Raw genomic sequence first — 22,250 nt, 5'->3', positions numbered from 1 at the left:
ATAAAAATGTATTGTGTTTGTATTTAACGGGAATAAAGTTATAAAATATCAATGGATGTAGGGGAATTTGGGGCAAAGTGAACCGTTGGGGCAAAGTGAACTATCTTTTTAAATTTTAAATTATTCGCGCCAGTAATACAGTTTCAAACGTAAATTTAATATATTTAAGTTGGTAACAGTGTGCTTACGACGAGAACACGTTTGACGAAAGCTGCTAAGTTGTGGATGAAATTTTTATTTTATCGTGGTAAAATTCTAATCTGGTAAGTGTGTAATCTAATGTATAACTCAACTAGTTATTATTACATTTAAACGTTGTTAATCTATGTATTATGTTAGGCATCTAATTAGAGATAGTTTTGCAAGAAAACGAAGATGATATGTAATGACAGTTTAACATTAACATCAAATGTCAAAAAAGTACCAGTGTGGGGTAAAGTGAAGTTTTTCACAAGGGGCAAAGTGATCCTAGGTTCACTTTGCCCCCACTATTGTTTTGTAGTAGGTAGATTTGTAGAATGTGTTTATTGAAGGTTGAAGATTAGAAACTATATTTAGTCAGGATTTGTAAATCTCGGTTTAATAATTATCCGAGATTATTTTACTAATCCTTGTATCGCCTAAAATTAAACCGGATAAAAAACTACTACATATAGATATATTATAAATTAGTTGTTTGCTGGAGTGAGTACACTTTTAATGTTAAGAATTTCCTTTTTAAGGTAAAATGGTTAGAACGTATGTTCGTAAAAGCAATCAACAGTCTTGGTCAGAGGAATCGATGAAAAATGCTATTGATGCTGTTCGGGAGGGAACATTAAAATATAAAGCAGCTGATACACAGTTTAATGTGCCACCAGCAACGTTATTCCGAAGACTGAAACTAGATAGAACATCTGACCTGGCAGCTAAGAAAAGGCTGGGTAGATTTAGAACAGTATTTACGCCAGAACAGGAAAACGAATTAAATGAGCATGTACTTGACATGGAACGACATAATTTGTTTGGTTTAACGATTCAGAATTTTAGGCACCTTGCCTAATATTCTGCACACTTTGTCTCAAGAAAAACAACTAGCAGGAAGAGGCTGGGTTTCCAAATTTATGCAAAGACACCATAACTTATCTCTTCGAACACCGGAGGCAACATCTGCAGCCCGAGCATCTGCATTTAATAAAGTAAATGTCAAAAAGTTTTTTGATCTTTTAAAACATCTTATGGACACTTACAATTTTCCCCCAGTAGAAGTTATAACTGTGACGAAACTGGAATTAGTATAGTTCCAAATAGACAATCCAAAGTGGTATCTCTTAAAGGAAAAAAACAGGTCGGTAGCCTCTCATCTGCAGAGCGAGGTACACTCATCACTGCAGAAATTTGTTTTAATGCAGCAGGTCAATATATACCACCTCTAATGATATTCCCTCGTGTAAAAAATAATCCCAACTTCTCAAGGAGTCTACCACCTGAAAGTATAGTAGTTCCTCATCCTTTAGGTTGGATGCAAAATGATATTCTTGCACCAACATGGTTCACACATTTTATAAAATATGCTAAGCCAACAGAAGAAGACCCAGTGTTACTTATTTGTGACGGTCATTCAACACATGTTAAAAATTTAGATTTGATTTTAATGGCAATAAAAAGTAACGTTCACATTATTACAATTCCCTCACACACGTCTCATCGTTTGTAGCCTCTTGATGTTGCGTTTATGTTTTCGTTTAGTTCATATTATAGCCAGGGTGTTCAGAATTGGCTAAGAAATAATCCTGGTAAAGTCGTGACGATACATAATGTGAGCGAAATATTTGGTCAAGCATATATGAGAGCTGCAACACTTGAAAATGCTTTATCCGGTTTTAAAAAAAACGGGAATTTGTCCTTATGATAACAACATTTTCCCAGATATGGCATTTGCGGCTGCAGAGATTACTGACCGTCCTCTTTTAACTCAAAATATCACTCGTGATACTGCAGATGTTGCCGACCGTTGTATATATATATATATATATATATATATATATATATATATATATATATATATATATATATATATATAACCGGTTCTATAGCGTTCTACGCCTTCCGGTACCCAATCGCCAAGCCTGTCGATCTAGCCAGTCTCTTTCTTGAAGATTTCTTTCTGACATGGCTTTTGTAATTCCTTGTTTCCAGGAGGTCGGTGGCCTTCCTCTTTTCCGTTTTTCTGGCGGTATCCATCTCATTGTAATTTTTGGTAATCTTTCATCTCCCATTCGTTGGACGTATCCATACCAAGTAAGTTGTTTTCGTTGTACCTCGTCCACTATTGTTTTCTGCTTACCTACTTTTTCTCTGATCTGTTCATTTCGAACATGGTCCCATCTCGATATTCTGGCAGACCTTCTAAAAAAATCCATTTCAGTAGTAAGCAGCTTATTTTCGGATTTTTTTGTCATTTGCCACACTTCGGAGCCATACGTTAAAATTGGTTTCAGAATAGCGTCGTACATCCTCATTTTTGTATTTAAATTTATGTTATGTTGCCATAAGACAGGGTTTAGGGCTCTAGTAACCTTTCTAGCCTTCGTCACTCTATCATCTATACTGGGTTCCGTTCTTCCACTATTTGTTAATTTAATCCCTAGATATATATACTCTGTACAACCCCTGATGTAGTCACTTCCGTCAAGATCTAGGTCCTCCTGTTGTATTTGGTTACCGATGTGTAGATATTGTGTTTTCCTTATGTTTACCTCTAAACCCCATTTCCTGTATTCTTCCATCAATTTTCTCGTCATATATTCTAAGTCCTCCTTATCTTGGGCAACTACCACCTGGTCGTCTGCGTAGTTCAAAGTGTATAATGTTATGTCTCCGATTGGTATACCCATACCACTGCATTTCTGCTTCCAAAGTCTGAGAGCACCGTCGGTATATATATTGAAAAGAATGGGAGATAAGCAGCACCCTTGTTTAAGGCCTTTTGTTACTTGGAAGTTAGATGACAGCTCTCTTTACCCTTGACATAGAATCTTTATAGAGGCATTGTATGGCTTTGATGACAGTTGCAGATATGTGTGTATTGTTCAAAACCTCCCACAATTTTTTCACGGGTACTGTGTCATATGCTTTCGTTAGGTCGACAAAAAGTATATGTGTGTCTTGTCCACGTTCTAGTCTTTTTTCCATAACCTGTGTTAGACAGAATATATTATCAATCGTAGATCGACCGGCCCTGAAACCACACTGTTCTTCGGATTCATAGGGTTGATATTCTTCGCAAATAATGGTTTTCAGTATTCTGCCATATAAACGGCTCATTGTGCTTGTTACAGTTATTCCCCTATAATTGTTGACATCACTTTTACTTCCCTTTTTGTGTATTGAAGAGATCCAGCCCTCTTTCCAGCTTTTCGGAACTTGTTCTCCGTTAATAATTCTGTGAAGGAATTCTGTGATCATTCGGATTAATTTCTTTGAACCTGATTTTATTAGTTCTGCGGGAACATTGTCAGGGCCAGGTGCCCGACCATTTTTTAATTGTGAGATAGCTTTCTGTACCATTTCTATTGTTACTGTTATTTCTTCACCTTCTACTGTTACTGGGTTTGATTCTTCTTGTATGTATTTTGGGCGGTCTTCAGTCAGCAAAGATTTATAATGCTGTTCCCATGTATTTGTTGTTATGTTGTCAAGCCTTACATTTTCTGTTGTATCTGACCTCAATGTTTTGATAAACCTCCACGATTCTCTACTTCTCCTACCACCTATATATGTTTCCAACTCATTACATTTCTTTTCCCATGAATCATTTTTTATCTGCCATACGTCCTGTTTAAATTTTTTGAGGGCGTTTCTGTATTTTTCCTTGTCTCCTATCCGGCCAGTGTTTAACCATTTTTGGTATAGTTATTGTTTATTTTCTTTTTGTGTTTGTAGATGTTCGTTCCACCAGCTATTACCTTTATATATTCTATTTTCTTTTATACCTAGCGCCTCTTTGGCGGCTTGGTGTATACTTGAAATAATGTGTTGGTGTACGTTTTCTACGTTTTGTGTCAGTGTTCCTTCATCCAATATATTATCTAGTCGGCTTCTGTATAGCATTTTTGTACTGTGGTGTTCTAAACTTTCTAGATGATATCGAACCGCTTCAATTTTCTCTCCATTCCCTGAGTCTGAGACACCCTGTTTCTGTTGGGCCCATGAAGGCAGTATTATTTTGGATTTTATCAAGTAAAGCACCCGTTGTAATGCACCCAAAAATGATCATGTTTGGGCTGGAAGTTTCAGTACGGTTAGTAAGAAAAGCAGATCAAATGAAAATCTACCGCCACTATCCACTAATAAATTTTATGGACATATTTCACAAATAAAACAAACTCGTTCAACATCTAATGAAGTTCAAGGCGCTGTCAAAAATTCAAACATTTTAGACAATTTGGTGCCATCAAGAGATGTATCGCCCATCCATAAACCCTCTAGCTCGTCACATTATCAACTGCAAAATGTTTCGGTAGTTAACGAACCCCATACCACAAGCTCAGCCAATTTTAGCCAAGCGATATCCCCAAGAGATATAATGCCTGTCCCTAAAGTAGCTCCTAAAACTGCTCCGAGAAAGGAAAGAAAAAAAGGATCTACAACGGTAATAACATCTTTCCCTTACCTTGCTGACCTGAAGGCAGAAAAAGAACAACAGAAGGCAAAAATAGTGAAAAAAGAAAAAAAAAGTTGCAGTAAAACGAAAAATTGCTGTTCCAGAATCTTCTGACTCCGAAGACCATGATGTTGATGACGCCCACTTGTGCGAAGATTCCAGTGACACGGAAACCTTCAGTGATGAGGATGTTGAAATTTTGCAAACAATCCAGCTTACTGCAGTTCCAACGAAAAATGTGTTTGTCGAAGATTTTATATTAGTTCAACTAACTAATGATAAAATAAAAAAAGAATTTGTTGCCCAAGTTAAAGATCCATTAAAAAACGGGTACGAAGTAAAATTTATGAGACAGTACAGAGGAAACTGGAACATCTTCGTCTTTCCAGAGGAGATGATATCTCGGTAATAACTTCATCTCAAATCATGGGAAAGCTTCGCTCTAAAAGACGCAGATATGGAAAAATCCAGTTTATATAGAATCTTTTATGTTTTAAGTTTGTTTAATTGTATTTCCTGATTAAACATTTAATTGATCTGATATGTTTTACTTTGCCCCAAAAACAAAGTTCACTTTACCCCGCCTGAGGGGCAAAGTGAACTTTTTGCGACTTTTGGGAAATATGTTTACAGCATATTACATAAAACTGTTTTTTAGTTTTTAGATATTGGAATATGTAGCCAAATGGTTCTGCTATCGTATGAAAAAAAATAGTCGTAATTATTATTTTCGAATAAGTCATATTATTTGACAAATCTTAACTGGTTCACTTTGCCCCGACTTCCCCTACCTACAGTTGAGTCCACGAGTTTTTACCCTTGCGTTATCATTTAAAGGATACGAAATAATTCGGAAATTTACTAAACGCAACAGCAAGTGACAGAAAGTGGGTATTACTCCGATCACGGGTTATATTATAAAATTTGAGGTTATCAAATAAATAGAATGTCAAATTTAAGTTTTGCTTTAAAATTTTGATGCATAATTACAGCTACATTTATTGAAGTAGCTTAATAAATTATTTTATTATCATTGATTAATAAATAAATAAACAATTGATAAAAATATTCAATGACGTATTTTCTTTTTGTTACTTTATTCACTTTGGCGGAACATTAAACACAAGCATTCCTTAACTGTGTCAATGAGGTTAGCTTTGTACGTTGTCAAAATTAATCCTAAAATAACATAAACTTACCATAAAATTTCAAACTCCGATATAAAATTACTTGTGAAAACAACTGTTTGTATACTATTCGCGGTGTGCAAGTACTTGGAAGGGATACGTGAAACGATCGTGCGCGAATAGCGGAGAAATATTGCAACTTCCTTAAATAATTCATATTGTCAATTGAAATTGTCAAATTGACGTGCATTTCATATCTATTGTCACTGAACAAGAAAAATTATATGTTGCTCCACAATATTGATATGATATGGAATTATTATATAAAGGTAAATTTAATTAATTGTATTTTACTGCCTTTTAATAACTAATTTTATTTACTACATACAATTGTTTACGATTTAATAACATAACCTGAATCTTATTTTTTCTTCTTATTTTTTTTTTGGTCTATGGCCTTGACAATTATCCAGTAACCAGGACTAATATAATTGGCCAATATAATTAAAAGTGCGAATAAAAGTGCAGAGCGTAGAAATAGGTGTCGCTTTGCCGAACTTGCACGGTCCCAATAAAAAACTTCAAAATGCAAAAATTCGACAAAATAACAGCAAAAAATTCAACAAACTGACAGCCACAAAAGTAAACAAACCAAAACGTCAGAAATTGTACTTAAAATATGTGAAAACATCCCCAAACGTCTTTTTTTGTACCTATCTCTTTTCAATGTACTGAGTCTAGATCGTTCATAATGCCGCATTTATACTCAGCTATTGCCACTGCTGCTGCGGTTGACGGAAATATTGCCCGAAATACGATATCAACGCGAGTGAGGTGTTCACATCAGTTCCTCGCCAATGTCCCCACAACTCATTACCGAACGACTCACAAGAAAGGAATGTGACAACAACATCGTCTTGCTCCCTTACTCACTTGCCGCTTTGCCGGCGGCAAACCCGCCTTTGACTTCTCTCCTTTGACTTCCGCCACTAGAACCGACTCTTTGGGTATGTAGGTGCAATGGCAGTAGCATGACGAGTAACAGCGCGAGTGAGCTATTTACACATTCACGCTGCCCACTTCCCTGTCCAATTCCCTGTCGAACAGGGCTGAGTATAAATCCGGTATAAAAATAACATGTGTTTTTACTTAATAAAAGGCGGTACCTGGTTTGTCATTAGTTTCATGCGTGGAAGAGAATGATGCTAGATAAAAAGTATGTGTTTTACCTCGCCAGGTATTAATGACGCAAGGATAAAGACTCGTGGACTCAAGTGTAGATATGCACCTACTGCTTAAGTTCTAAACTAATAACACAATTATAGTTAAAAATACGTTTATTTTGAGGTTTAGATTTCCATTTCGGAAATCGTTCTTAAAATAAAAATATTGAGGGTTTAAACAAATGGTTTAAACGATACTGGTACAATAGAATGAAAGTCCAACATCTGTGACTACTTCAAGCGATTAAATCATCGAGAGACAGTCGATATATGTTTGTGGAAGAGGACACAAGCACTCGTAGTGTCTTACACGTACGTAGGTACTTGAATAGTAAGCAAATGGTAGGTGCTGTAAGATAGAGTTGAAGAGTTGCGGCATATATCTAGGCAAGTGATACCCATGAACCCAGCAGTTAAGGTAATGGCTTGATGTCTATGAACTATGAACTCATTAATAATTTCATACATAAAAGCCTAAAGAAAGAATAAATTAGACTTCCTAGTACGCGGAACATTACCTAAAGGTACAATTTCGCAGTTTTAGTTACTGCTTGGATGACAGAGACGTTGCATAATTTCAAATTTGTATTGGAATCAAAGAACGTCAGTTTTAGTAGACAGTTTGGAATCACAAGCTCTTAATATGAACAGAGGAGTACGGCAGAGAGCCCCTGCTTTTCAACGTTTACTCCGAAATAATATTCAGAAATGCACTTTCTAAAAAACAAGACGGCAGAATTGTGAACAATGAAGTCATCAATAATTTGCGATATTCGGACGACAAAGTACCCCTAGCTTCTATTCAACAAGATCTACAAACACTATTAATTTGACAGTGTCGTTAAGAGCTGTAAGAAAGCAGGTCTGGATCTGAACATACAGAAAACCAAAACACTTTAATAAGCGAACAACAGAATATAAAACCATCTATACAGTGCTAGTCAAAAGTCCGTACCCCCCCTCGTATCTTTTGAACGGTTATACCTACAATAGTGAAATTTGGAGGGAGGAAATAAACGGACGTAAGCTTCTTAACTAGTTATGACAGGTGACGTAATAGTGACAGATGACGTTACAGAGCCACTGTGACTGATAATTTTAAATAGGACCTTATGGCAAGTATTATCTCGTTTGAAAGGTATTTAAAATACCTATTCACTCATACTAATTTTTTTGGGTTTAGGTTGATTTTGATTTTGGTGAATAAATTAAATAAATATAATATTGTAGTTTCGAATTTAATTAATAAAAATTCAAATGTCCGCTTATGCATTTTTTGTCAAAAGAGTTGACGTTTTTTAATTCTCTAGTAGTTTTTACGTCAACGTCAACCTGTTTGACAAGTAATCATAGGCGGAATTTTGAATTTTTATTAATTAAATGCGAAACTACAATTTTATATTTATTTTATTTGTTCATCAAAATTAGCTTAAACTCAAACAAAATTAGTATGACTGAATAGGTATCTCAATACCTTTCAAACGAGGTATCACTTGCCATAAGGTCCCATTTAAAATTATCGGTCACAGTGGCTCTGTAACGTCATCTGTCACTATTACGTCACCTGTCATGACTAGTTAAGAAGCTTACGTCCGTTTATTTCCTCCCTCTAAATTTCACTATTATAGGTATAACCGTTCAAAAGATACGAGGGGGGTACGGACTTTTGACTAGCACTGTATAACATAAATGTAAATAGTATCAAACTTGAATAAATTGATCACATTGTTTACCATGGATATCAGTTAAATTGTAACGCAGAGAGTCACGGTGAAATTAGATCTAGAATTAAGCAGGCCACTCAGGCCAGAGCCGCTTTTAGAAGGATGTCCAATGTCCAAGATATTATGTAACAGAAGCCTAAAATTGGCATTGAGGATGCGCCTACTTCGCTTCTACGTGTTCTCCGTCTTACTTTATGGTGCCAAGAATTGGACTGTGAATAAAAGTGATATAAATCGCCGGCTTTCAAAAAGTGGTGCTGTAGAAGTATTTTAAAGGTTTCTTGGGTGGAGAAGATTCGAAACTCCACAATACTAGAACGTCTCAGCAAGACTACTGAGATTATAAAAAGCACCAAGAAGATAAAGCTGGAGTAGTTCGGACATGTAATGAAAGGTCCCAAATATAGGTTGCTATAAAATATTATGCATATTATGCAAGGGAAAATAGTAGACCAGGACGAAGAAAGACTTTATGGTTGAAAAACTTGCGAGATTGGTATGGTATTGATACAAGCACGCAATTTGGGGTTGCACTAAATAAAATTAAGATAGCTATGATGGTAACCAACGTTCTGAAAGGACATTGCACATGAAGAAGATAAGAAATGTATCGTATAAAGAGAAAAGGTAACCTTCCGATTTTTGAGGATTAATATACTTTTATTTTTAATTTAATTATAGGTACAATTTGTTGTTCATTTCTTCACCTCTATTTCTGAGTTAAGCTTTTAAGTATCAATTTTATCAACAGTCTTTAGACAATAAAAATTATAATTTTGTATAAGAAAGCATAATTTTAATCTTTAGATATAATTTTTGGCCATGTTTAAACTATTATTTTTTACAGTTTGAATTGAAGGTTCTTTTCTTTGTACACAAACTTCAGACAATACTTATAATAGTTCTTCTTCTATACTATCGGGAGATTGTAGTTATTTAAAATTAATTCATGAAAAAAATTTCCCATTGTAAAGCAGTGTAGGAAATAAAATATACTTAAGTATTATCTTACCAGTTTGTCCATCACCTCTTTCGAACAATTTTCGAATATCAACAAATCTCTTTACCAACGTGATTCGTTGTTGCACAATATCAGCTGCCCTTTGTATCTGCTTAGGATCTCTGGGTTCCGTTATTTTCTGCAAACATCGGGAAGCTTCTGTAAGAGCTCCATAAGCTTTTTCATAGTTTTGAAATTCGTCAATTTCCACCTGAATAAAAAGAGATGTGTAATGTGTTTAAAATATATTTTAATTAAAGTTAGGCGCATTCATTACATATAGAGTCTCAGTAGCGTACTAATAGATCAGCCGGCTCTGGTTCCAGTTCGGATGCGGGCCCCCCGAACAATAAAAACACACATTGTATATCAAAAGTTTTTAATAAACATTAAATATAAATCATCATATTTTTGTAAAAATTTAAACTAATTTAAAACAGTAAATTAATATTAATCCTATCCTTTTTCATACTGACATGGCTGATCACTTTACTCCAGCTGTTTTTATACATAATGAAACTCAAAAATTTTCTACATCTAAATCTCCAATCATAATTAATTAAAAATCTTAATATCGGAAAACTAAAACAGCTTTTAAGAAATGAACATTGGAATGCAATTTATATCAATAAAATGGATTCTCAAATTATTGTATGATACATTTATAAATAAGTTAAATAATTACATACAAACCCCTAGGGAGACAAAAAGCTTAAATAAAAAAATATCAAAAATAAAACCTTGGATATCGGTGGGGTTGATATATTTAATCAAGCGACGAAATTTTCTTAAAAAGAAATTAATAAAGCAATGTTCGCCAACACTTAAGGGCATAGGCGCAAATTTCGGGTCCAATGCATTTTAAATGCATTAATTTTTTTCGAATACTGAGAAAACTAATAAGTATTTTTTAAAGATTTAAACGCAGAATGAAAGATTACGTTATTGTCGAGGGCCGAAAGTCCCTGATAACTTTTTTAATGTTTATTTTAATAAGTTACAGGAGTGAAAAGAAAAAAGAGAAAATTTAGTGTGATTTTTAATTTCAAATGTCTCATTCAAAAGAAATTTTTTATTTATTCTAAGGGATTTTTCGGCCCTCGGAAATAATGTAGTCCTTCATTCTGAGCATAAATTTTTCAAAAATATTAACTAGTTTTTTCAGGATTCGTAAAAAATGGACACCATGCCTGTGGTGATATTTTCCAAATCGAACATTCGCTATCTTTGTCATACAAAGCTCTCAGTTGAACAGAATGTGGTGACAAGACATTGACAAACAAGCTTACTAAATATTTGATACTGACACGGCTACTTCAATATTTTGAGTTGTTTATCAAATAATATTGATGGTGTATTTGATAAATAATTGACTTAAGATGTGATATTAAGTAACGCGATTTTTGAAGATTTTTGACCCCCCTCCCCCCAACGTAACGCACTCTAATGGGCGTTTAACTATTGCGTAACGCAATTTTTGAAACCCCCCCCCCCAACCTGCGTTACGTAATACTTGAACGGCCCCTTAATTGTTTAATATTTATGGAAGATCCAAGCAGAGAATACACCAGCATAAATTCTGTGATCCAAAAATTTATCTGAGCGTTCCATAATAACAATGTATTATTAAAAAAATCACTTTGACTCTTATCTCGATTATTAGTTTTAATTGTATAGTACATAAATTATTATACTCACGGAATACATAGTGAAAAAATGATCATATTAATTAACTGAATTAATAATTTAAGCGATTTTACAAGTAACGGTTATCCAAGAACATTCAAAAGCCATCTCTAAGTTAATCATGACAATGCCATTGTCAACCAATGTTTATATCTCCATACCAGTAAGAATTTATTACACGTAATTTGCTGCGCAAAGAAAGAAAAACTAAGTATAGTAGGTTCGCTAAACTCAGACACAACTGGCTAGTGATTTTAATAGGCAATTTTTTTATTTTTTGCTAAGTTTCCCAAAATTGGCAAAATTACTAACTATTTAGTAATTATTAACTATTTAGTAATTTTTTTGCCAATTTTACCAAAATTGGCAAAATTACTTACTAAAATCACTAGCCAGTTGTGTCTGAGTTTAGCGAACCGACTATATATCAGTAAATATTTGCGCCTACGCTCTTAATGTTGATTATAAAAACTATAGAAATAAGCTTAAAAGTTTATTTAAATATAGAAATAAGTTTAAAAAAAAAACAAAAACAACTTCTATCAAAATAAAATTCATGAAAACACAAAAAAATGTGGAATACTATAAATGATATGTATGTATATCTGGTCGGAACGTCGGAAGCAAACCTCTAAAAATATTATACATCTAATAACATTATATCAATAATCACAGTAAAGTTTAAATAAATATTGGTATCTATTATGGATTACCGTCGAAAGCCGACATGATCAACCAAAAAAGAAGATGTATTTGGTGATTTTTCTAGTGACCTTCTTGGATGTGAATCTGTCTCTTTAATTTACTCCTACTGGTTTAAAAACAAAGCATATTGTCAATTGGCTTAGCACTATGCCTAGACAAGAGTTGTCTGTTTTGCGCTACACCAAGTCAATAGACACTGACTGGTATTAAGGTTGGAAGTTAGAAGTAAAATTAAACATCTAACGTAAAGTTAATGCTACAGAACAAGACCGACGGTATACGGTAAACCACATTGGATGTTGAATACCTTGATAGTAAACTAAATAATAATAATATAGTAATACGTCGCTGAAGAGTTCTAAAAACAACTGCTTTTTGTATAAAACCAGACTAAAAATTTAAAAATTAAAGTAATAACGCAGAATACACAGAATATCGCCTATATAACTTAATTCACCTATAAAATGCCTATAATATCAAAATTTCATAACAGTGGAGTAAACTTACTTCAGGTTGCACCAATAACAAACAAACATTACGGAGCAGTGAATTTGAATTACACCTCCTGGCATAAACAGAGCAAAAACAGAGCATATAATATAAAATAGATTAAATGTAATAGTATAGGCTTATTGTTTAACGAGCACAATTATGCCTTCGACTCGTGTCGTAATTCATCTAGAACACAAGGAGCATGGAACGTCGACTTTATTGTCTTGGGATTATTTTTATAAAGCAACACTTGCATTGAATATCTAAATTTCTGAAATTTTACAACTTCCTAGTTTACAACTTAATTCATAGATCGTGCTAATACAAGTGTTTGGGTTAGCAGATGCAGGCGGTTAAAAAAAGTGTTGAAATCATGGCTTCGGTTTATAGCGTGCAGGTAAAAACGAGTACAGAACCATTAGAAAGGCGTTTACTATGTTTCTTCAAAAATTTTGTTTTCAAATTTTTTTATAAATAGGTATTTTTCGTTTTTATTTATTTTATAAGTAGGTAGATACCTACTGCACCAAAATAAAAATTTATTAAGCAGTTACATTTTCTACTATGTACTTGTGTAGTTCAAAATGTCCCCATCAAATTAGAAAAAAAAAGAAGCAAAAATCGAGTTAAAGCGGGCCCATTTGCGCCCGGGCCTGGTTTCGCGGAACCCGCGGAACCATGCTCAGTACGCCACTGTAGAGTCTGTTTCGTATACGCATTATCATTTGTCTTGTTCTTCGGATCCGAATCGAATTAAATTTTGTAATTTTATCTAGATAAGCGGCCAGGGCCTCGATTTTTGACCCTTCGCTTCGTTATCGAACGTATTCGCTTCGTATCTGTTTAGTATACGTAGCGAATACGTTCGATAACGAAGCGAAGGGTCAATAATCGAGGCCCAGGTGATGAATGTATATTGTAGATTTTCCCATGTCCGCTATTTATCGGCCTGTGTCTTTATAAATTTGTAAACAGCTCAGGCAATAGATAGTCACCAAGGATTCTGCATTCCGACCTGTAGAGAATTTTCTCTGTCTCTAGATAGATGTCGCTAACGCGTCCGTACGCATTTAATATTTTATTAATATGCCTAGTTGGACAGCCGGATTTAGTTCGCTTCGGGATACATTACAGGCGGCTCTGAAGACAGAGAAAAGTAGAAACCTGGGTCAGCCGATGGTGGTGGCCCCTGAATCGAATTAAATCTAAAGATGTCTTTCCTTGTTCTTATTTTATTTCGTATTGTTATTGTCATTTGCTATACTTCTGCTCCATATAGGGTAATATTCAGCACTATACTCTGAAAGATCATTTTTTTGTTTTCTTTGGTTAAAGTGTTGTTCTATATCACTCCATGGAGTGCTTTCGTGGCTTGTTTCCCCGTACTCTTTTCATTTCTATATCTTTCATACAAGTGCCATGACTGATCGAAGAAGAAGAAAGAAGACAAAGAAGACCCCAACAATTATATAGGTATAAATCTACTGAACACCGCACTTAAGCTAACCACAATAGTCCTAACCAACAAAATCAATAAACTAACAACTTTATCAGATGAACAACAAGGATTCAGATCCGGAAGGTCCTGCGTAGACGCCGTATTTGTACTGAGACAAATCACAGAAAAGGCCATCGAGTACAATAAACACGCATATCTATGTTTTATAGACCTGACAAAGGCTTTCGATCGCATCCAAGTCGGAGACGTCTTACACTTACTGTGTAGAAGAAACATACCAATCAATATTATACAAACGATCGAAAACATCTACTTCCACAATCGAATACAGGCAAAGATAAATGGAAAACTAACACAGTTTGTACCAGTAAAATACAAAGCGGAGTCAGACAAGGTGACTAGTTAAGCCCACTGCTCTTTAATATAATAATAGACGAAATAATAGAAGCAGTACGTAAAGGTCATGGTTACAGAATGGGGAACAAAGAAATCCAAATATGTTATGCAGACGACGCCGCATTAATCGCCGAGACAGAAGACGATCTCCAAAGATTAACACACATCTTCAATACAGCAACCAAGAAATACAATATGATAATATCAGCAGAACAAACCAAATGTATGACAACATCTAAATACCCACTACGATGTAAAATCGAAATTGATGGGAATATAATAAAGCAGGAAGCAAGGTTTAGACATCTGGGAATAGATAGAACCAGTTACGGAGATGTTGAAGAAGAAGTACGACAACAAAGCTTAAAAGCAAGTAAAGCGGCGGGATCTCTTAATGACACAATCTGGAAGAACAAACACCTAAGACAAGACACAAAAGCAAGAATCTATAAAGCAGCAATTAGACCTATATTGACATACACGGCAGACCTGACACATCTGAAAAGAGACGACTACTAGAAACTACAGAGATGAAAATACTTCGACGAATATCAGGGAAAAGTCTGTTGGATAGGGAGAGAAGCGAAAACATAAGAAGATCATGCAATGTAGAAGACATTAATGGATGGGTGACAAAACGGAAACAGGAGTGGAACGAACACATTAGTAGAATGGCAGAGGATAGGATAGTACGAATAGAACGAGATAAGTCACCAAATGGACAGAGAAGTATTGGCAGACCAAGAAAAAGATGGTGCGATAATTTAAACAATTTAGGAGGCTATATAATATTGAAGAAGAAACAGGTATTAAAGCCTACATACAAGAAGGAAGAAAAAGAAGAAGCCATCATTGATCCTAAGTAGGTACTTAAAGTATTACAACTCTTAATGGTCTCTTCTAAACTTAGTCCCCATAGCTGAAATTCTTCCTTTAATTTCCTTATCATATATTCCACGTCCACCCTCTCTTGTGCAAAAATGACTTGGTCATCGGCAGTGGTGTCATGGCAAAATTAGCAGTGCCGGAACGCACTTTCCTTAACTTTCTTACAAGTAAAATATTACTCAATGTTTTTTTAATACAAGTTACGTTTGCATATTTTAAAATGTGCATTTGCTTAATTCAAAATATTTTATTTACAAAACCTAAATTCTCTATTTTTTTTTCTTTTCTTAACCAGTGCCGGAACGCCGTTCCGGCGCGATCCGGCACCATGACACCACAGGTCATCGGCGAAAAGTTGTGAATGTAATATATTCTCTTGTACTGGTATGCCCATTGTTCCACATTTTCTATACCATCTTTTCAAAGCCTGATCTGTGTATATGTTAAAATGTATAGGTGATATTATGGTTGAAGTCAAACAATACGGCTCGCACGAAATTTTCCCCTTGTTGCCATGTTTTGAATTTGAAAAAATATACAGGGTGTTAGTAAATAAGTATGAAAAATTTTAAGGGCTCATTCTACATGAACAATTAATGCCAGTTTGCTCTATAAACATATGTCCGCAAATGCTTAGTTTCGGAGATACGGGGTGTTGAAATTTTTATTTCAAACTGCCAATTTATTTGTTTCTCTAAGACCAGTTGAGCTATGAAAATGAAATTTGGTGAGTTTTAGGAGGTAGTTATTACAAATTTTATGACATACAATTAAGAATTTTGTATTCATCATTGGCGCGCCTACAGGCAATGGTCTGAATTATTTTAAAGAAAAAAATAGTACCTACGCCACTGAGATATTTCGAATTAGAAATTATTTTTAAATTCCACGTCTAATTTATGATAAAAAATTATTCTTGCCTTTTTTTCATATGATGCACCGTTTTAATGCAGAAAAATAAAACATCTTGGCGCATATTTTTCATTTCTTAATACATCATCAAGAACTATCCAATATAATAATACTAAACTAGAACAATAACAGAAAATATTACCAATACCATTTCAACTAGGTGCAAAGCTGCAAGAAATGTTTAAAATGATCTCTTTTACAGGTAACAGAAGAATTTTATATTCATCATTAGCGCGGGTACGGGTAATGGTCTGAATTTTTTGAAGAAAAAAATAGTACGCCACTGAGATATGTCAAACTAAAAATCATTGTTGAATTCCTCGTTAAATTGACGACAAAAAATCTTTCTTGTCCTTTTTTCATATGCGGCGCCGTTTTTATGCAAAAAAATTAAACATTTTAACGTTTACAAAGTATTTGAACTAAGTTTCTATGCATATTGAAACTACCTCAAATACTTGGTAAGCGTTAAGATGTTTTTTTTTTGTATAAAAACGGCGCCTCGCATGAAAAAAAGGAAAGAAAGATTTTTTGTCGTAAATTGAACGAGGAATTCAAAAATGATTTTTAGTTTGACATATCTCAGTGGCGTACTATCTTTTTCTTCAAAAAATTCAGACCATTACCCGTACGCGCGCCAATGATGAATATAAAATTCTTCTGTTATCTGCAAAGGAGATCATTTTAAGCATTTCTTGCAGCTTTACGACTTGTTGAAATCTTATTAGTAATATTTTCTGTTATTGTTCTAGTTTAGTATTATTATATTGGATAGTTCTTGATGTATTAAGAAACGAAAAATACGCGCCAAGATGTTTTATTTGTCTGCATAAAAACGGTACATCATATGAAAAAAAAGGAAAGAAAGGTTTTTTATCATAAATTAGACGTGGAATTTAAAAATAATTTTTAATTCCAAATATCTCAGTGGGGTACTATTTTTTTCTTTAAAAAAATTCAGACCATTGCCCGTAGGCGCGCCAATGATGAATACAAAATTCTAAATTGTATGTCAAAAAATTCGTAATAACTATCTCCTAAAACTCACCAAATTTCATTTTTATAGCTTAACTGGTCTTAGAGGAATAAATAAATTGGCAGTTTAAAATAAAAATTTCAACACCCCGTATCTCCGAAACTAAGCATTTGCGGACATATGTTGATAAAGCAAACTGGTATTAATTTTTCATGTAGAATTAGCTCTTAAAATTGTTCATACTTATTTACTAACACCCTGTATAGGGAATAATAAGATTTTCTTGACATGCCATTCCTATTACAGCGAACATTTCATTGGCTAGAAGTAATGCCGAGTATATATGACGCCTGACGTCACTTTTATATTTGGTGAGATCGTAGGTAAATGGCAACTCTTCTTCTACGGCACTACAGCCCCAATTTAGCCTTGGCCTCCTTTATTTTTTGCCTCCACCCTTGCTTGTCTGTTGCTGCTCTTCTCCATACACGGACTCCTAAAAGAGGTCCATGTCACCAGCCCCCCCTTTTTCGATTTGAGGGTCAAAAAAAAGCTCATTCGTTTGTATTGCGTTAGTAGTGGATTGTATCACCCTTCATTCGTTTGTACTGCCCCCACCCTTTTAAATCTGCCTGGAGGGGCTGGTGACATGCCATCCCCCCTTTTTCGATTTGAAGGTCAAGAAAAAGCTCATTCGTTTGTATTGCGTTAGTACTGGATTGTATCACCTTTCATTCGTTTGTACTGCCCCCAACCTTTTAAATCTGCCTGGAGGGGCTGGTGACATGCCATCCCCCCTTTTTCGATCTGGGGGTCCGGGATGGGTATGTTCGTTTGTACTGCGTTAGTATCGGATTATATCGCCCTTATTTTGTTTGTACTGCCCCCACCCGTCTAGATTTGCCTGGGGGGGCCAGTGATATGCTACCCTCTACTCTGCACTTTTTGCCTTCTGAATGTCGAAAATAGGATATTTCGTTTGTACTGCGTTAGTACTGGATTGTATCACCCTTCATTCGTTTGTACTGCCTCCACCCTTTTAAATCTGCCTGGAGGGGCTGGTGACATGCCATCCCCCCTTTTTCGATATGGGGGTCCGGGATGGGTATGTTCGTTTGTACTACGTTAGTATCGGATTGTATCGCCCTTATTTTGTTTGTACCGCCCCCACCCGTCTAGATTGGCCTGGGGGGCTAGTGAAATGCTACCGCTCTACTATGCATTCTTTGCCATCTGAATGTCAAAAATAGCCTATTTCGTTTGTACTGCGTTAGTACTGGATTGTATTGCCCTTATTTTGTTTATACTACCCCTACCCTTCTACATTTAAAACAGAGAAGGATTAGTGCTAGGAGTAAGGATACAAAATCAGCCAAACCTTGCACATAGTAACACCGCGGGTGTCAAATTCGTCAAAAATGAAACGAATTAAATTTTGAAACAGAAAAACAGGCTTGCAAGCCACCCTCCACTCTCCATGGGGAATGGAAATTTACCCCCTCAGATGGATCTCGGAGTAGTAGCGATTTGAAAAATGGTACATGTATTTGTTGGAGATATTTTGAACACCATTTTCAATCAGAAATCAGAGCAGCGACCTTGTCTTCCACCTCAATAAATTTTACAGTTTCAGACGCTATCGACATGAAAATCAAAGATCTGATTCCGAAATGCACTCTTCGCTGTACAATTTCAACCTCTCTGGATAACTGATTAAATGAAACATACATACGGCAGAATTCATTGGAATCGAAAATTACTAAAAGAATTTGGAACATTAAATGAAAAATTCCCACAATCAATATCTTTCTTACCGTCAGAGACATAACAATAATTGCCGCTGCTATGTTATGGTAATTTGTTTTCTAGAAAGGTTTGTATTGTTCGTTTATGACTGCAATAAGATTCAGAATTTCCGTATTTCATTTTGTAAAATAAATATAGTGTCAAAAACTTGCTTATACATTTGACGCACTGTCCGTCAACGTGTTAATGACTCTACAGGTTCAGTGCCAAAACGAGACATTTTTATAGAAAAATATTTGCAAGTATATTAAATGCCAAACTGACCTATTAAATAAACAATGACATTGCAATTTTTGATTTCTACTATGGAATTATCGCTGTATAGACCAGGACGAATCTGTTTTGAGGTGGATGTGAGAGGTGGCTTTCCGATTTTTGCAGATAAAATTAGGTGAAAACTTCAGTAATTATAATTGACTTATGCTCCTTCTCAAATATGTTTAGAACATTATTAAAAAAATTTCGAAAAACATCGATTTTTTTCAACTTTCATTGCTTGTAACTTAAAAACGATTCATTTTGGAACAAAGTCATAGGGAAATAAAATAAAGATAATTAAATTTTGTATGATATACGACACGACTGGTATAAAATATCTTAAATGATTATCCTTTCTGCAAAATAGCAATAAATAGAAAATAAGAGGGCAAAATAAGCCTCTTTTTATTCAATGTTTTTCAACCACTTTGGTTGCACTTAGAACCTTCGTATTTTACTTAGAAAATTCTTACAACATACTCAATCCGTCCACCAAATTTCATTAAAATCGACATAATAGATTTTGCATAATAATTTGGCAATCTAAATTTTTTTAGAAAAAGTTCAAATTTTCTAAAAACTTTCTGAACAAAAAGTAGACCTGTTAGAAGTTTGCTAATTTTTTTACATATCGAGAGGTACTTTACCAATCCAATACACTTTACAAAATTAAAATCGGATTATTTAAGCGGCCTCAGCACTGTTTTAAGGATATAAACAATTTTTTGCTTATAAACAAATATAGTGAGGACGTTTGAGTTGGAATAAATTCATTTTCTCGAGAATGGGCAACTCTGGAGGTAAATCCCTAAACAGGTCGATTTTTATATTTAAATTATAATTTTTGGGATATCTATCATACTACTAACGTCATCCATCTGGGTGTGATGACGTAATCGATGATTTTTTTAAATGAAAATGTGGGTCGTGTGCTAGCTTATTTGAAAGATTATTCAATTCTCTATTTATTACATAATTATTTATACAGGGTGCCCAAATTTTTTTTTAATTAATTGAGACAAACAGAAGAAAGTATTTAATTTAGTTAATTCGAGATACATTTTACTGTTGTCCTAAAACAGAAAAAAATGTTTATTTGATAAATAACAGAAAAATGAATTTATTCGTATTTATTAACTCAAACGTCTTCACTGTATTTGTTTATAAGCCAAAAAATTGTGTATAACTTTAAAACATTGCTGAGGCCGATTAAATAAACCAACTTAAGTTCTGTAAAGTGTATTAGATAGGTAGGGCGTATCTTTATATGTAAAAAAATTAGCAAATTTCTAAATAATGGTCTACTTTTTGTTCAGAAAGTTTATAAAAAATTTTAACTTTTTTAAAAAAATTTAGATTGCAAAATTATTATGCAAAATCTATTAAGTGTATTTTATAGTTGTATATCATAAAAAATTAAATTATCTTTATTTTATTTCCCTACGACTTTGTTCCAAAATGAATCGTTTTAAAAACGATTGAATAGTTGAAAAAAATCGATGTTTTTCGAAATTTTTAAATATTTGAATGTTTTTATTAATGTTCCGGACATATTTGAGAAGGAGCATAAGCCAATTATAATTACTGAAGTTGTCACCTAATTTTATCTGCAAAAATTGGAATGCCACCTCTCACATCCACTTCAAAACAGATCCGCCCTGGTCTATTGGGACCGTGCAAGTTCGGCAAAGCGACCTCTATTTCTACGCTCTGTACTTTTATTCGCACTTTTAATTATATTGGCCAGTTATATTAGTCCTGGTTGCTGGATAATTGTCAAGACCATAGTCCAAAAAAATAATAAGAAGAAAAAATAAGATGCAGGTTATGTTTAGCAAACGTAAACAATTGTATGTAGTAAATAAAATCAGTTATTAAAATGCAATACTGCAAGCAAAATACAATTAATTAAATTTACCTTTATATAATAATTGCATATCATATCAATATTGTGGAGCAATATATAATTTTTCTGCGTCAATGACAGAAAGTATGAAATATAGGTCAATTTGACAATTTCAATTGACAATATGAATTATTTAAGATAGTTGCAATATTTCTCCGCGACTCGCGCACGGTCGTTTCTCGTTTCCCTTTCCAAGTACTTGCACACCGCGAATACAGCGATAATTCTATAGTAAAAAAATCTAAAATTGCACTGTCATTGTTTATTTAATAGGTCAGTTTGGCATTTCATATATTTGCAAATATTTTTCTATAAAAATGTCTCGTTTTGGCACTGAATCTGTAGAGTCAATTAACACGTTGACGGACAGTGCGTCAAATGTGTAAGCAAGTTTTTGACACTATATTTATTTTGCAAATGGAATACGGAAATTCTGAATCTCATTGTAGTCATAAATGAACAATACAAACCTTTCTAGAAAACAAAATACCATAACATAGCAACGGCAATTATTGTTATCTGGTCTCTCGCATTAGATGGTAGGAAAGACATTGATTGTGGGAATTTTTCATTTAATGTTCCAAATACTTTTAATAATTTTCGATTCCAATAAATTCTGCCGTATGTATGTTTCAGTTAATCAGTTATCCAGAGAGTTTGAAATTTTACAACGAAGAGTGCATTTCGGAATGCGCCGCATGAGATCTTTGATTTTCATATCGATAGCGTGTAAAACTGTAAAATTTATTGAGGGGATGGATAAATTTCTTCCTAGTAGGAAAAAGCAAGGTCGCTCCTCTGATTTCTGATCGAAAATGGTGTTCAAAATATCTCCAACAAATACATGTACCATTTTTCAAATCGGTAGCGTAGAACTACTCCGAGATCCATCTGAGGGTGTAACTTTCCATTCCCCACGGAGAGTGGCTTGAAAGCCTGTTTTTCAGTTTCAAAATGTAGTTCGTTACATTTTTGACGAATTTACCAAATTTTACACCCGCGGTGTTACTATAATAGTCTTGGTTAATTTTGTGTCCTTACTCCTAG

General features: G+C 34.3%; 2 protein-coding genes across 2 annotated transcripts in view; one reads left to right on the top strand and one right to left on the bottom strand.

Annotated features, from left to right (window-relative positions):
* LOC126881999 (intraflagellar transport protein 140 homolog) overlaps nucleotides 1-22,250 on the bottom strand; it is a 335,998-nt gene that overhangs the window by 478 nt on the left and 313,270 nt on the right. Inside the window, exon 17 of the mRNA XM_050646764.1 lies at nucleotides 9,732-9,930. Within this exon, the coding sequence (XP_050502721.1) occupies nucleotides 9,732-9,930 (199 nt within the window). The remainder of the gene's footprint in view (nucleotides 1-9,731; nucleotides 9,931-22,250) is intronic.
* On the top strand, nucleotides 68-1,328 carry LOC126882012 (uncharacterized). Its single transcript, XM_050646784.1, has 2 exons — nucleotides 68-263; nucleotides 723-1,328. The coding sequence occupies exon 2, from the start codon at nucleotides 728-730 to the stop codon at nucleotides 1,040-1,042; it is 315 nt and encodes a 104-aa protein (XP_050502741.1). The 5' UTR covers nucleotides 68-263; nucleotides 723-727; the 3' UTR covers nucleotides 1,043-1,328.

The sequence above is a fragment of the Diabrotica virgifera genome, chromosome 3, assembly GCF_917563875.1.
Source record: "Diabrotica virgifera virgifera chromosome 3, PGI_DIABVI_V3a".
Classification (NCBI taxonomy): domain Eukaryota; kingdom Metazoa; phylum Arthropoda; class Insecta; order Coleoptera; family Chrysomelidae; genus Diabrotica; species Diabrotica virgifera.
This window is presented reverse-complemented; position numbering and strand designations above follow the sequence as displayed.

Coding starts and splice junctions, on each gene's coding strand:
- LOC126882012 (XM_050646784.1), top strand. CDS start 728: ATGGTTAGAACGTATGTTCGTAAAAGCAATCAACAGTCTTGGTCAGAG.